Source organism: Octodon degus, unplaced genomic scaffold (genome assembly GCF_000260255.1).
Source record: "Octodon degus isolate 3935 unplaced genomic scaffold, OctDeg1.0 scaffold00239, whole genome shotgun sequence".
NCBI classification, from domain to species: Eukaryota; Metazoa; Chordata; class Mammalia; order Rodentia; family Octodontidae; genus Octodon; species Octodon degus.
The window spans coordinates 543807-557968 of record NW_004524815.1 but is presented as its reverse complement, the minus strand read 5'-3'; the positions used below and the strand labels follow the sequence as shown (position 1 = coordinate 557968).

The 14162-nt window shown below is 39.4% G+C and overlaps 1 protein-coding gene across 1 annotated transcript; it reads left to right on the top strand.

Moving 5' to 3' along the window:
- Positions 1-9582: 9582 nt before the first annotated feature.
- Positions 9583-10515, top strand: LOC101589382 (olfactory receptor 5M3-like). Its single transcript, XM_004645756.1, has one exon. The coding sequence runs from the start codon at positions 9583-9585 to the stop codon at positions 10513-10515; it is 933 nt and encodes a 310-aa protein (XP_004645813.1).
- Positions 10516-14162: the final 3647 nt, after the last annotated feature.

Below are 14162 nucleotides of genomic sequence, written 5' to 3'. Positions count from 1 at the left end.
CTCTCTCTCTCTCTCTCTCTCTCTCTCTCTCTCTCTCTCTCTCTCTCTCTCTCATAGTGTTTGCTGTCAAACCCAGAGTTCTGTAGGCCCAGCAAGTGAACTTTTGTCACATGACAGTTCTAATGGTTTTATTTTGTGGTAAATATTTTATGTTTTTTATTGGAAGAGAGAAGGTTGTGTCCCAGGGAGGGATGCAGCAGAACCAGGCTACCCAGATTAGAATCATTACAATGCTAAGTTATGGAGTGTTTCCACAAGGCTGCGTTGGAGGAGAGACAGGATCACTGATTGCAAGTTCACTGTGAATTACCAAGGATCTCCATACCTGGATAACAGGAAGACAAAAATAATAATGAATGCATCTACCATGAGATAGAGTTGTTTTAAAATTATAAACAAATAATGAGGGGCTGTTGCAAGAGGTAGCACAGTAGCAGGCAATAAAAGAAATCAGGCGATCTGATGATGTGCGATTACAAGCTCGGGCTTTTAAGGAAGATTGAAGGAAAGGGTAGCAAGAATATGAAGAAATTTGCCCTGCAGGCCAAGTGGGAATGAAAAATAGCGACCCAAGGTGGGTGCTGCATGAGGTCTGCTGAAGGGAGGATCCAGAGAAGCCTGTAGACATGGTAGGTTTCACTGATTACAGACCATGGACTTCAGATAACACAGATCGAAGGTCTCAGGAAGGGAGGAGAGAAGAGGGAAAAAGACCACGGAAAGAGCATCATGGGAGAAGAGTTAGGGGAGGTGGAAAGGAGTCTGGGTCTCCTTCGGCTTCCTGTCGGACTGATGAGGGGCGATCTCTAAGGATTCACAATACAGTAAGATTAATCTTTGAGGAATGTAGTAAAGTGCTGAGATTTGGGAGATAAGGAAGAGCCGGTTTAAGATTTCTCTTTGTCCCTGATCATTGTGTGTATAGCTCAGAAAAGATGTAGTCTTAACTATAATCTTCAGTCTTTCTTGGCCTTACTACGAGAAAAAACTTCTTTGTACTTTGTCTGGTTTTGTTAGAAAAGCATAAGAACTTAAAAAAAAATCTTTTATTTATTTATTTATTTGGTGTAGGGCCTCGCTATGCAGCTCAGACTCGTAGTGATCCTCCTGTCTCAGCCTCTCCTGCGCTGAGATTACAGGAGTGCGCCACCATGCCAGGTTTCAGTGGTGGGCACCATACGCCTGGGGTTCCATGGCTGGCACAGCATGCGGTACTGGAGATCAAACCCTGGTCGTTGTGCTTGCCAGTCAGGCACTTAGACTGCCAGGCTATCTGACCAGCCCAAGAAGCATAAGAACTTGCAAGGCCTGCTTATGCAAATGGAGTCTCTTCTTTTAAACTGTGGCTTTTTACTTTCTTAATATAATTAGTTGATTACTCATTTTTGTACAAGCACTTCTTTTAAGGAATCAAAATTCTTTGAATTGTAGAAATCTTTGAAATAGCAATTAAGTAATAATGCAGAATGTCTTGGTTTATGGATGCTCTTGTTTGTGAATAATTCAGTTTCTGAGCAGAAGCATTTGTTAAAATTGTGCTTCCCTTTATAAACTCTCCAGGGGGTGACAGCCACCACTGTGGTCCTCTCCCCCAAACTCATAGATGGAATTAAGCTCCTAAAAAGAGAAGCACCCTGCAACTTATAACTCTATCATTTCTCCTCAGAGACAGATATTTAGATTATTGAAATTTATTAAAGCATAGGATCAGTTTAGTTTGTAATTTCGTTAACTTCCAAAGTAAATGCACAAGCTAATCACACAATTTCCCATAAATGACCACCTAGAATATGTTTATGTTTGCTTGATGCGCGCAAGCTTGAGAAAAAGTCACAGTCTGACGGTTAGGTGTGCTCGCGAAATGCACAGCTCGTCTGCACAGTCTCTTCAAGCTCATTGCGCTTTTGCAGGCTTCATCACTCTCACGAAGCTAGAGTTTTTTAGTTTTTACTTTTATTAGCACCTGTTTGTGGTACATCATGACTATGTTGACCCCAGTGAGTTGTACATATAGCTCTGACTTTATTTATTTGTTCATTTATCTTTATTTTAGTGCCAGAGACAAAGTCAGGACCATGTCCTTGTCCCTTTCCCTTCCTTCCCTCCATCTCTTAATCCTTTTCCCATTTTCAAAACATTACCTAATCATTAATTAATGATTATTAAAAGCTTCTCATGTAACATTGTATTACTCATTTGTATGAGATACTTGAAGAGCTTTTAAAATTCAAACATTGGGGGGCTGGTGAGATGGCTCAGTGGTCTAAAGCACCTACTTAGAACAAGCTAAGCTAAACTAAGCATAGGGACTGCGGTTCAATCCCAAAACATTGGGCCAGGGAGATGGCTCAGTAGAATAAGCACTTCCCTGGCAAGCGCAAGGGCCTGAGTTCAATCCCTGGTTCTGAAAAAAAAATAATAAAATAAAATAAAATTCAAACATATGTGATGAATTACGTATTTTAAAATGTATTAATCTGTTCTATTCCCAATATTGCTTTGGCTTAACCATCATTTTTCTTTGATATTAATAGTATTGAGCAAGGTTTATTTTGAGAAATCATGTCTATTAATGATTATTCTATTTTTAAATTTTACATGTCTATATTTTAGGTGCACACTTAATATATCTTATGTGGGGCTTAGCTTCATACAATTTTGGAAATCTGGGTTGTATCCATTTGCTGTGATTGCTAATGTATTGGGAGTGTTATCTTGTACTGTAACTGTCTTTTCGATATTTCAGTTTTCTTTAGTCTTCCCGAGTAGCCCAGGCTTTGTCCTGGAACTCGTGGCCCCTTTGACTTATTCTTTTTTTTTTTTTTCAAAATTTTATTGATAAACAGATAGCAACGAGACAGTTTCAAATCAAATCGGAAGTACAGTTTCAACAAATAACACACTGTATATATTCTTCTTAGTGGTTAATTGCTGTACAAGATGCGGACTTGAGATTCCTATTTACAAACACCACTAGAACAAATCATTCTATTCATTAAGAGAATGTAACTCTATATCCATCCTAACCACTTTGAATACACAGATACAAAATGGACATTCATCTGTATACCCCATTTTTTCTAAGTTCCGTTATTGAATATTATAGGTGTGTAAACTCAGCAAAATATTCTAAAAGAGTCCAGTAGCCCATAATAGCATTGGGTCTTCTGTTTAACTGGCCTTTGACTTCCTCTTGTGAGTAGCAGGAACCACAGGCTATGTTAGTACCTGTGAAGTATACACTGAGAACTGCAAAATGAAGTTTCTGTCATTAGACATGGTGACTTCCTTTCATCCCAGTGATTGGATATGCGTCATAGTTAAGATGCAGAAAGAAGAGCAAGGGTTGAGGAGATAGCTTGGCAGTCTAAGGGCCTGCCTGGCAAGTGCAAGGACCCGGGTTCGATCCTCGGTACCGCATGCCATACTGGCCTTGCACCAAGCCAGGCACTGGAATGGTATGGTGGTGCCTGCCTGTAATCCCAGCACTGGCAGGCTGATGCAGGAGGATCTGAGCTGCATAGTGAGACCCTGTGCCAGATAAATAAACAAAAGATTAAAATAAATAAGAGAAAGGAGGAAATTCATTAGAAAATGTTGCCTAATACATCACTAGCAATGAAAACATGAGCATCCCTGAGGACTATAGAGATGTCTTTATTTCCTTGGTGGTGGCTGCTTGGGCTGGGTGAGGTGCAATTACAATGCCCCTTTATTTTCATTTTCATCATGGTCAAAGATTTAGAAAAAAAAGTTCTAAGGGTTTCTAAAATTTTCTTTTACAATGTATTCTTTCTCAGCTCTGGCCAGGACCCAAAGACGAAGATCAAATATATAATTTTTCTTTATATCACAATGTTAGAACTGCATACCCATTAGGCAAAGTACAGCAGGCTCTGCTTTTTCCTCCCTCGTTGTATTGGACTTGGGAAGTAAGAACAGTCATAAGAAATGTGCTACTAAGTTTATTTATTTATTTATTTTGCAGTTTAGTACAAGGTCTACAGGTCTCACTATGTAGATTGGGCTCATAGCAATCCGCCTGTGTTCAGCCTCCCAAGGGCTGGGATTACAGGTGGGAGTCACCACGCCCAGTCTCAATCACTGTCTGAGCACACCCCATGGGCAGGGCTGGGGAATCAAACCCCAGCACTGCATCTACCCAAGCAAGTGCTTTAATCCACTGAGCTATTTGCCCGGCCCTTGTTCTACTAAATTCATAAAATTCAAATATTAGGGTAACCCATATTCATTTTCTTATTCAACCATTGCCAGCTTTATTTGAACTCTTTCGAAGCAACAGTTTTCTGAAATAAACGTGATTGCAGAATGTGTCCAGAGAGGTCAGACTTCAGTTTTCCAAGGACTTGTGTGATCCATTATGGTGTGATAGTGCCACCATGGTCACTGCTCATCGCAGATCCGGAAACAGTACATAGAACAGGAAAATAATTAGAATGGCAGGGGAAACACAGAGGTAAGCACATGACAGGATGTATAAGCAGAACATTAACGGTAGAAGAACAGATACAACTTTTAACTGCATGCCCAATGCATGACGAATGTATGAATGAATGAGTAAATAAATAAATAAATAAATGGCTGAGGAACAGCTCAGTGGCCTAAGCTCCTGCCTGGCAAGTGCGAGGACTCAATCCCAGGTACCATATGCCACACTGGCCCTGAAACCTCGAGTGGTGGTACATCCCTTTAATCCCAGTGCCGGGGAGGCTGAGACAGGAGGATCACTATGAGTCTCGGCTGCATAGAGAGACCCTGGACCACACAAATAAATACATAGATTTTTAAAAATTAAAAGAACCAATAAGCAAATAAATGCCAGTGTCTATGGATGGTGACAATAGGGTAAAAATTCTGTGGTTTTTGGTATCTTGGAGAACATTCACCTGCTAGAACTCAGATGCCATCTATCAGAAAGAAGGAAGAATTAATTGAATTGTTTCTTTTCTACCTTCATGGCCCAAGTGCTGATTAAGCTCAGCGAGAGGAATAAAGTAGCACACCTTATAAATGTAGTGAACTGAAATTTAAGCCCCATCCAGCCACAAACAGACGTCACTGTCCATAAGAATGTTAAGGTTTGTTTCTCACCCATTTAGCATTTCTAATTGTCTACAAAGGGTAAGTAGGAGAAAAATAGCTCTTCTTTCTCATGAAAACATCAGAGAGTAGGTATATTACCTTTCATCAGTGAAACAGTTACTGAGGAGCTTATTTTTCATAGAATTTATAAACGAAGCAAACAACATAAACAACGAAATTAGCGAAGCGAACCAAAATACCTCCCACAGCCTCGCTGGAGACGATTGATGGAAAGCCAGCGGCCACGAAGAGGGTGTTCTTCGCCTGCTCTGTCTGGGTGAAGAGCAGGTCAGAAATCTTACACAGAAAAAGATTCTGAGCTCATCCCTCCTTGCTGGAGATAGCAGCTCCCCAGCTGGGGAAGGCACCAGCACGCAGCGCAGGGGCAGCCGTGGGGAGAGCTCCTCGGACACCTTTAGCCTTGCCGCAGTTGCCCGATGCTCGGACTTCTGGTTTCGCTGCGCTGAGAGTTACGGCCCCGCCGGTCAGCACTCGGTTACCGCAGCACACAATGCCCAAGACAGTAGGGTGATAAGGTGAACGTACTGATTCTAGCTGTCTGGTTTAGAAGGTCTGGCCCATGATGTATTGGGCCAGTATCCTTCAGAACCGGGTGAGCAGCACTCACGCTGGGCAGCAAAAGCGCTCTGAGCAGGTGATGAGGAGAGAGGAGGAGGAGGATGTGGCCGAGGTCCGCGCACCCCTCAAGGGCATGGCCCGCTAGCTAGAAGACACGCGCAGCTCTGCTTCTGGGGGCTGGGTCTATGCAGGAGTACCACTGGCTAGTGTCACACATGCCTCGACGGGTAGCAGCCACTGAACCAACTCACAGCTACGGCTGTTTGTTAAAGTTCTGCTAAGCAAAATCCCAAGCTACTTTTTTTGTGTGTGAAAGAATTACTTTGTTAATGGAATTGCTTTTCTTCCGTAAGACAGTCATGTGTTACTAATTTTGTTTGTTTTATCCCTTCAGTTCTTTTAAAATGAAAGTGTCACAATCATGAACTTACCAAGGCTGAAACAATATCATAGTTTTTCCTTTTTATTGCCAACATTAATTCAGGAATTAAGGTTAGAGAGCTATTTTAATTTTTTCAGATGAAAGGAAGACCACTGAAAGGTCACTGCTGACACGGGTACAGGGTAGACAATTTGTTACTTTTTTACTAACTGGAAAAGGGTAAGAAATACTTTTCAGTAGTACTTGCCTACTGTAAATTACATGCTATTCAAAATCAATGCTGTAACTGATGCGGTATAAACATTGGTATCATACTGCAAAACAAAACTTGTATACCTTCCCCACCACATGCGGTGCAGTTACCAGAACTCAAGGTTTTCTAATCCTTCCTTGCTTTTCAAATTCTAGTTCTGCTGAGAGTTACCTTGCTCTTGAGATTCAGTTTTATTACAGATGATGCAATAGGTTGCATCTTAATTACTGCCTTGGATTTCTGTCCATATTCTCCAGGGAGAAAGTCCCACTGTGGGAAATTCAGTGTTTGTATATCCTTCTGAACTATCCTCCAGTGATAGCAGAGTCGGTGCTTCCAGGGGCCCTTTTTCTTCATGGGCAGGTAGGTACACGGACAAGAACAAGGTGTAAATCAGTGTCAAGTGACAGCTCTCTGGGCTGTCCTTGTAATTCTTTAGCTTTTTTTTTTCTTTTTCTTTTTTGGCAGAACCGGGGATTGAACTCAGTCCCTTGCACTTTCCAGGCAAGCACTTATTCTACTGAACTATCTCCCTAGCCTGTCCTTGTAATTATGAGCAGGAAGAGGATTTTTGTGAGATGTTTTCAGGAAATGTGGAAGAGGAAATTATAACATGTATTTGTTGCATTAAAAGAACTGTTATATTAACATAGGAATATATATATATATATATATATATATATAAAATGCACTTTCATGGTATCAGTTATAGCTCATATGTACAATCATAATTTTATGCACATATATATATATATAATTTATGAAGACAACTCATATAATGGCTTCCTGAATACCTAAAAGAGAAACACTTTTTGAATTCATCATAGAGGTACAAAGGTAATAAATTAGATACTGAATGACAAATATCTATAAGATATTCCAAAGCATAGCTGTACAATGTGGTGTAAAAATTATTTTATAATTCCCTTTTCCTTAGGAAAAAGTGACTCGCTAATGCAAAGTATTGATGAAACACGGCTGGGCAACATGAAAGACTAAAGTGGAGCCTTGTCTTACACATTTCTAATCTGTGTGTACCTTCTGCAGAAACACACATTTCAAATTATAGGCAGGACAACTTATGAGTCACAATGAAACTTTATTCTCTTCTAGTTCTGTGTACCATGTTCATAGTCATCAAAGAAGAGTACAATCATAGTGTGTGCCATTTATTTGTGACACATTTTTTTCAAATACTGGGGATTAAATCCAGGGGTGGTCTACCACTGAGCTCTATCCCCAGATCCCTTTTCATTTTTTATGATTTTTTATTTTGAAACAGTGACTTGAAAAAATGCCCCCGTGGGATTAGAACTCATGACCCTTACGCCTCTGCCTCCTTAGTGCACTTTTACGCTTATAGGTTGACAGTGTTAGAGACAGAAGCACATGGCTGTTTTAGCCAGAAGTGATTCCATGATGTGTGTTTTAAAACAAATGGCCCTTCATAAGTTCTAAATGGTTGCTCTCTGATTACCCTAAAATAAAATAAAAGATATCAAAATGAAACATACATTGACTGGTTTTTTTCCCCCAAAACACAGAGGAAAATGACAAATCATTGTTTGAATTCTTCTAATAAATCTAGTCCATCTCCATTTAATACTTAGCATCAGTGGAGGATTCTGGTTCAATTTATCTCCTAATTTTTTGAAATAAGAAAATTAAGTCCCCCTCAAAAAATTTAGAATTATGCCTAGAACACACAACCTGGGGGTTTCTTTAGTGTGTCTTTTCTGCCTTTCTCCTTGTAAATTTACTCCAGTGAATCCTCATGGTACCTCTGCAATGCATATTCTCTCATTATGTCTGTTCACCCTTGAGAAACTACAGCAAGAGAATAAGTAGACTCATGGTACAGATCTCATGAAGAGTAGGAACCCAGGGTGGTAACTATTTTATTACTAACCATGTGATTGAATTTTGATAATATGTAGTGTTCAATGCAACAGTCAAGGTATCCAAGTTGTTAATCTTGGTTCTGTCTCGGTTTTCCTGTATGACTAGCGGATAATGATGTTTTTAAAACTCACACTTTGGTGGCAAATATAGGATAGTTTATGATGAATGAACAATACTCTGGCTCATAATTCAATAGAACATTAGTAAAAAATTACTTGTTGCAAATTAGCCCAAACTTTTCTGGCACTAAAAAGTGGTGGGAAGAATACACAATCCAAACTTCCTCATCCTAATCAGAAGGATTTTTTTTTTTCCTCTGAATGCCTTCAGGGCAGGTTTGGCTGGCTTGAGTTGTGGGGATCGAACCGCAGCAACCTGAGCCTGACTGCTTTGGTGAAGCAGCCACTTTAAGAACTGAGCTAAGGGGCAGGCCCCCAATAAATAAAGGCAGACCCGAGACTTGAACCTATGACCTCTTGCTGTAGAGCCTAATGTGTAAACTGCTACACTACCTCTCCAGCTCCTCATCTTAATCAGATGCAGTAAACAATGAATCATTCTGATCTGCAACCCATCAACTAATGTCTTCTACATTTTGGAAGTTTCATTATTTATTTATTTATAGACAAACATACATTAAAGACTGAATATATTATTATGATTTTGTGACTCTAAATTTGGAGAAAAAGAAATAAGAGGTTTCCACAGAATTTGATATTTTGTTAAGGTTCAAAAAAGGATTTCTTTGCTTGCCAGGTCTTGATACTTTTAAAGGTTGATTTCATAAAAATAAGTGTTGTTTCTTCTGATGTGAGCAATAAGTTTATCTTAAGCCATTTGTTGCATTTTAAATTGTTCACAAATATACATCTGAAATTTGTAAGATGACAAAGTTAAATGAAAATCCCATTTAACTTTCTGATTGAGGAACATGATTTCTTAACTGTGATTTTAAATGGATTTATAACATACGGTAGACCATCTGTGCTGTACATATCTAATCGATGAATAATATACATGCATATATTTAAAAATGGAACCAATGAGAAATATTGTTCTTTCCAGAAGATAAAAAAATTTTTGAAATACTTATTTCTACACAATGAAAATTATATACAATAATTTATGGTACTTTATGGCTTTCTTTGTGAAAGATAATGTATGTATGCATGAAGTAGACAAATAAGCAAAGAAATCTAAACAAAAGGAAATACAAGATGTAGAAATATCAATCCCAATTGAAAAAAATGAGTTAGGAAAGATAGTCTGAATGCAAAGTGACTTTATTTTGTTTTATGTATTTATTCATTTCTGTTTGTTTTATTAGATAAAATGCATCATGCTCTGGATTGGATTTGAGAAAATGCTTAATTTTACGGATGTTACAGAATTTGTTCTTTTAGGGTTAACTAGTCACTCTGAACTACAACTCCTCTTCTTTGTGGTCTTCTTACTGGTCTACATCATCACTCTGCTTGGGAATATTGGTATGATCATATTAATCCAGATCAGTCCTCAGCTCAGCAGTCCCATGTACTTTTTCCTGGGACACCTCTCTTTTGCAGATGTGTGTTTCTCTTCTAATGTCACCCCTAAAATGTTGGAAAATTTGGTCTCTGAGATCAAAACCATCTCCTATGCTGGATGCATAGTGCAATGCTTTTTCTTTATTGGCTTTGTCCATGTCGAAGTGTTCATCTTGGCTGTCATGGCCTTCGACCGCTACATGGCCATTGGCAACCCTCTGCTCTACGGCAGCCGAATGTCAAGAACTGTCTGCATCTGCCTGATTTCTTTCCCTTATGTGTATGGCTTCTTCATCAGCTTGATCTCAACACTGTGGACCCATGGCTTATACTTCTGTGGAAACATAGAGATCAACCACTTCTACTGTGCAGATCCACCTCTCATTAAGATAGCCTGCGCTGGCACCGCCATTAAAGAATACACCATGCGCACCTTGGCAGGGCTCAACTTCTCGTACTCCTTATTGGTCATCATTGTGTCCTACATATTCATCCTCATTGCCATCCTCAGAATGCGCTCTGCGGAGGGAAGAAAGAAAGCCTTTTCCACGTGCGGGTCTCACTTGACAGCCGTCACCATATTCTATGGGACGCTGTTCTTCATGTACCTCAGGACCCCAACGGAGGAGTCTGTGGAGCAGGGCAAGATGGTGGCCGTGTTCTACACCACGGTGATTCCTATGCTGAACCCCATGATCTATAGCCTGAGGAACAAGGACGTGAAGGAGGCTGCTCAGAAAGCGGTCAGCAGAATAGTTGTGACGAGGTAGAACTTATCCTGAGGATCAATTCCCACCTCGACCACAGGTGGGAGAAGAGGTTTCAGCTAAGTCTGGGGAAGTGTGTTTGTGTTTTAATGAGTAGACAAAAACCAATATGCAGTTGAACAGGGAATAATTGCGCAGAAAAGAAGCAGTTGTAAATGGGATTCTAGATTATGAAGTCTGTGATGGCAAAAACATGTTGATGTCATCTATAGATTTTCTCTCCCACATGAGGTCCAATTCAGCTATTTCATGTGTAATTTGAGTAGCGCTTTCATAACTCATTGACATCGCACATGATTCTCACTGCTTAAGTCCTCATTTGAAAGCACTGTCTCAGTCTCTGTGGGTTTTTTTTGCACTCAGCCCTTGTTATTTGACTATACAGTACTTTGTTAATGTAAACGTTTAAATTGAAAGTTTCATGCATTACACTGGGGCCTCATATCATTGTTTGTTTGTATTTTATTAAGATCGTTGGATTTACTAAAATTTTAGTAAATTTACTAAAATTTCTTTATTATTATTATGGTAAAAATGTCTTTACTCAAATATATTTTATGGAGTCCTCTGTATTGCCTCAAAAACCAATTTCACTTCCTATTTTCCTGAATAATAAAACCAAAGAAAATGGTAGATGTATTTCTCAGCTTTGCTTCTACTTTCTTTCTCCACTGCCTCAGGCCTCTCCAAGGGCATGTGGATGGGGAGTGGTGCACTATTTATAGGCCAGGACTTAACTGCCTCCCAGAATCGATGCTCCATTTTATCACGTTCGTACGGTCTGTCCATCAGATGTAAATGTGGCTCTCTTCGACCTCAGGGGCTGGTGGGGAGTGGCGGGTTGCAGAGGCTGTGCACAGATTTACTTTGTCAGACCCCTGCAGACCTGCCTGTCTCCAAGGTACATGCACAAGAAATAAACATTTAGTAGGCAAAAGCACGAACTGCATGCCTATCCATATTTCACAAAAGTTTTGGAGTCAAAGTATTATTTTAATTCTCATAAAAGTCTTTTAATTTACATAAGTGGGTTGTATAATAATTCACATAAAAGTTTGTGTGTCATCTGAGCCTATACTCAATTATTGACTTTCATAAAACTTAACTTAATCATCTTATTACTAATGTATCCACTAGTTTTAAAATGTCAGTCATAACACACCTAAAAATCTCTCCGGTACTTTCAGCTTATCTCTCAGCACTCTAGCCTGTTCTTTATTCACTCATTCTCTTCCTTGGCATATTTTTGTTGAGTGCTATTACCTTACTGTGTCTGTAACACAACAAGTTTTAGTTGTTAGAAATGAAGAAAATAGGAAAAATTTGTTTTCTCAAGGTTTTAGTGTAACACATAAATAAAAATAACAGCCTGATAACTTATAAGGAGTGTCACCTTTGTTCTTTTGGCAATATCTGGACAGCAGGGTGGCAGAATAAATAGTGACATTGGTGCACCAGGAGCTGGCATCTGGGATAGTTAAACTTGATTGTCAAAAGCACCAGCAACGTTATCCACACTTCTCTGGCTCTGCGGGAAAGATTTTTATGGCTATTTGTGGCCCATTTATTTGTTTGCTTTTGGGGACTGGGAATCAAACTGAAGACCTTCATTTGCCAGGCAAGTACTTGTGCCACTGAGCTGCATCCCTGGCCCTGAGAACAGATTTGTAAATCAATACTGAGCCAAGAAGTGTGGTGTGCTGTTATTACACAGCAAGTAACTACGGAATCATCTCTGTGCATTTCAAGGTGATAATAGAAAAGATTGTATACATTTCATCACACAGAAATGATAAATGTCTCAGTAGATCATTTAAGTTGATATAATAATACTGAAGATGTATTCATATTGAACATCATGGGATACTCTGCTTAACATGCATAGCTTTTTGTTTTGTGTATAACTGAAAATGATGAGGCAGGGCTGGCGAGATAGCTCAGTGGGCCAAAGTGCCTGGTTAGGCAGAACACAGCAGCGGGGGTTCGATCCCAGCATGCTGTGCTGGCCCCATCCCTGGGGCATGCTGAGATGTTGATAGAGACTGGGTGTGGTGTCACATGCCTGCAATCTCAGCTCTTGAGGGGCTTAAAAGCAAAAGGATCACTATATACCCAGTGGGATATACATAGTGAGATCCTATACACCCTGTAGACCATGTACTAAAATAAATCAAAAATAAATAAATAAAATAATAACTAGTAATCTAACTGATGGAGTGAGTCTAGAAAAAGTAATGAATTGTATTTGAGTTGGAAAAGGAAGGATTTTTCTTTCATCAAGTTCTTCAACACCAGAGCACATCATCGTGAAGAACAGATGTCTGTGGGATCAGGAATTGAGAACGGTGTTTGCTTTCTTTTTTAAAATTACTTCTTGGGCAATTGAATGAGGTAGGTAACAGCAAGCTCTGCTATCAGGATTCTGGCCCCAGGTGCACATAGGGTGTCATTGTGAATGAGTCTTCTAATCTCTGAAAGGCAAACATTTTTTAATAAACAGGACTGATAATGTTTGCCTCAGCAGTTTAGTCCAAAATTAAATTACTGTAGTACAGGAAATATGTTTATGTCAATAAATTCAGCTTATGTTCAATATCTTTCTTAATTTAAAGAGTGGAACAACAAAAATTATATGGAATTTTAAAACAAGGTAATAGGAAGTTAATAATGCTTATTATATTGTATATTGTTGTCTTTAAACTAATTCAGATCACAAGCTATAGGCATGCAAAATTGATCAATAAAATATAAGCAGAAATAATTGCTTTCCATGAGCAAATGGAAATTAGTAGTATATAATTTATTTTAAAAATGGTGGAATTGAAAGAGTTGTTTACTATAATGCAGAAAAATGCTGGGGTGCTTCAATTCAGCTCTCTACATAATTCTGGAAGAAAACCATACTGGATGAGAACCCCATCAGGTTTCCCTAGGGGGCAGCATTAAATCGAAGCACTGAATCAGGCTAGCTTCTCATCCAGCTTGGTTCTGACCTGAGGCCACAGCCACTCAGTTCATTTCCTGTTAAAGCCCAGTGCCATAGACTGTGAGCTACATAGCGTAGCTTTGGTACGCACAGGTTGGGTGACCTCATCAACACCATTCATATTGCAAAACCAAAACTAATTTTGTTTGATTCCCTAGAACAATTCACTCTTATTTGAACGTTTCCATGAACATTCAAGCAGATCTTTAATCTCTATGTTGGAATATGACAAAGTGGAACTAGGTGGGACCTACAAGAGATAGGTGGGACATGAATGGATTTATTGAGACTAGATCAGTTGCCAAAGCCCAGATGGCTTTGTCCTTTGCACGCAGTGCTCTCGCCATGTGGTGTGCTGAGTGCCCTGGAGTCTCTCCGGTCTCCTCTGTGAAGACTCTCACGAAACTAAGCTCCACAACTTAGGGCTTCACAGGTCTTGGATCACAAGTGATGAGTCCTTCATTCCTTTTTAGTAACCCACGGGGATATATGATGAAATATCAGGAAATCAACAAGAGACCATTCAAAATAACTGACACATGGGAGAAATGAACTTGTCTGAATCTATTTGTTGCTACCGTTTTTGAGAAGAAAATAAATCTGAGCAGTTGACTCTTCCTCTGGAGGTGTCATTTCCCATGAGCCTTTCCTAGAGGGCAACATT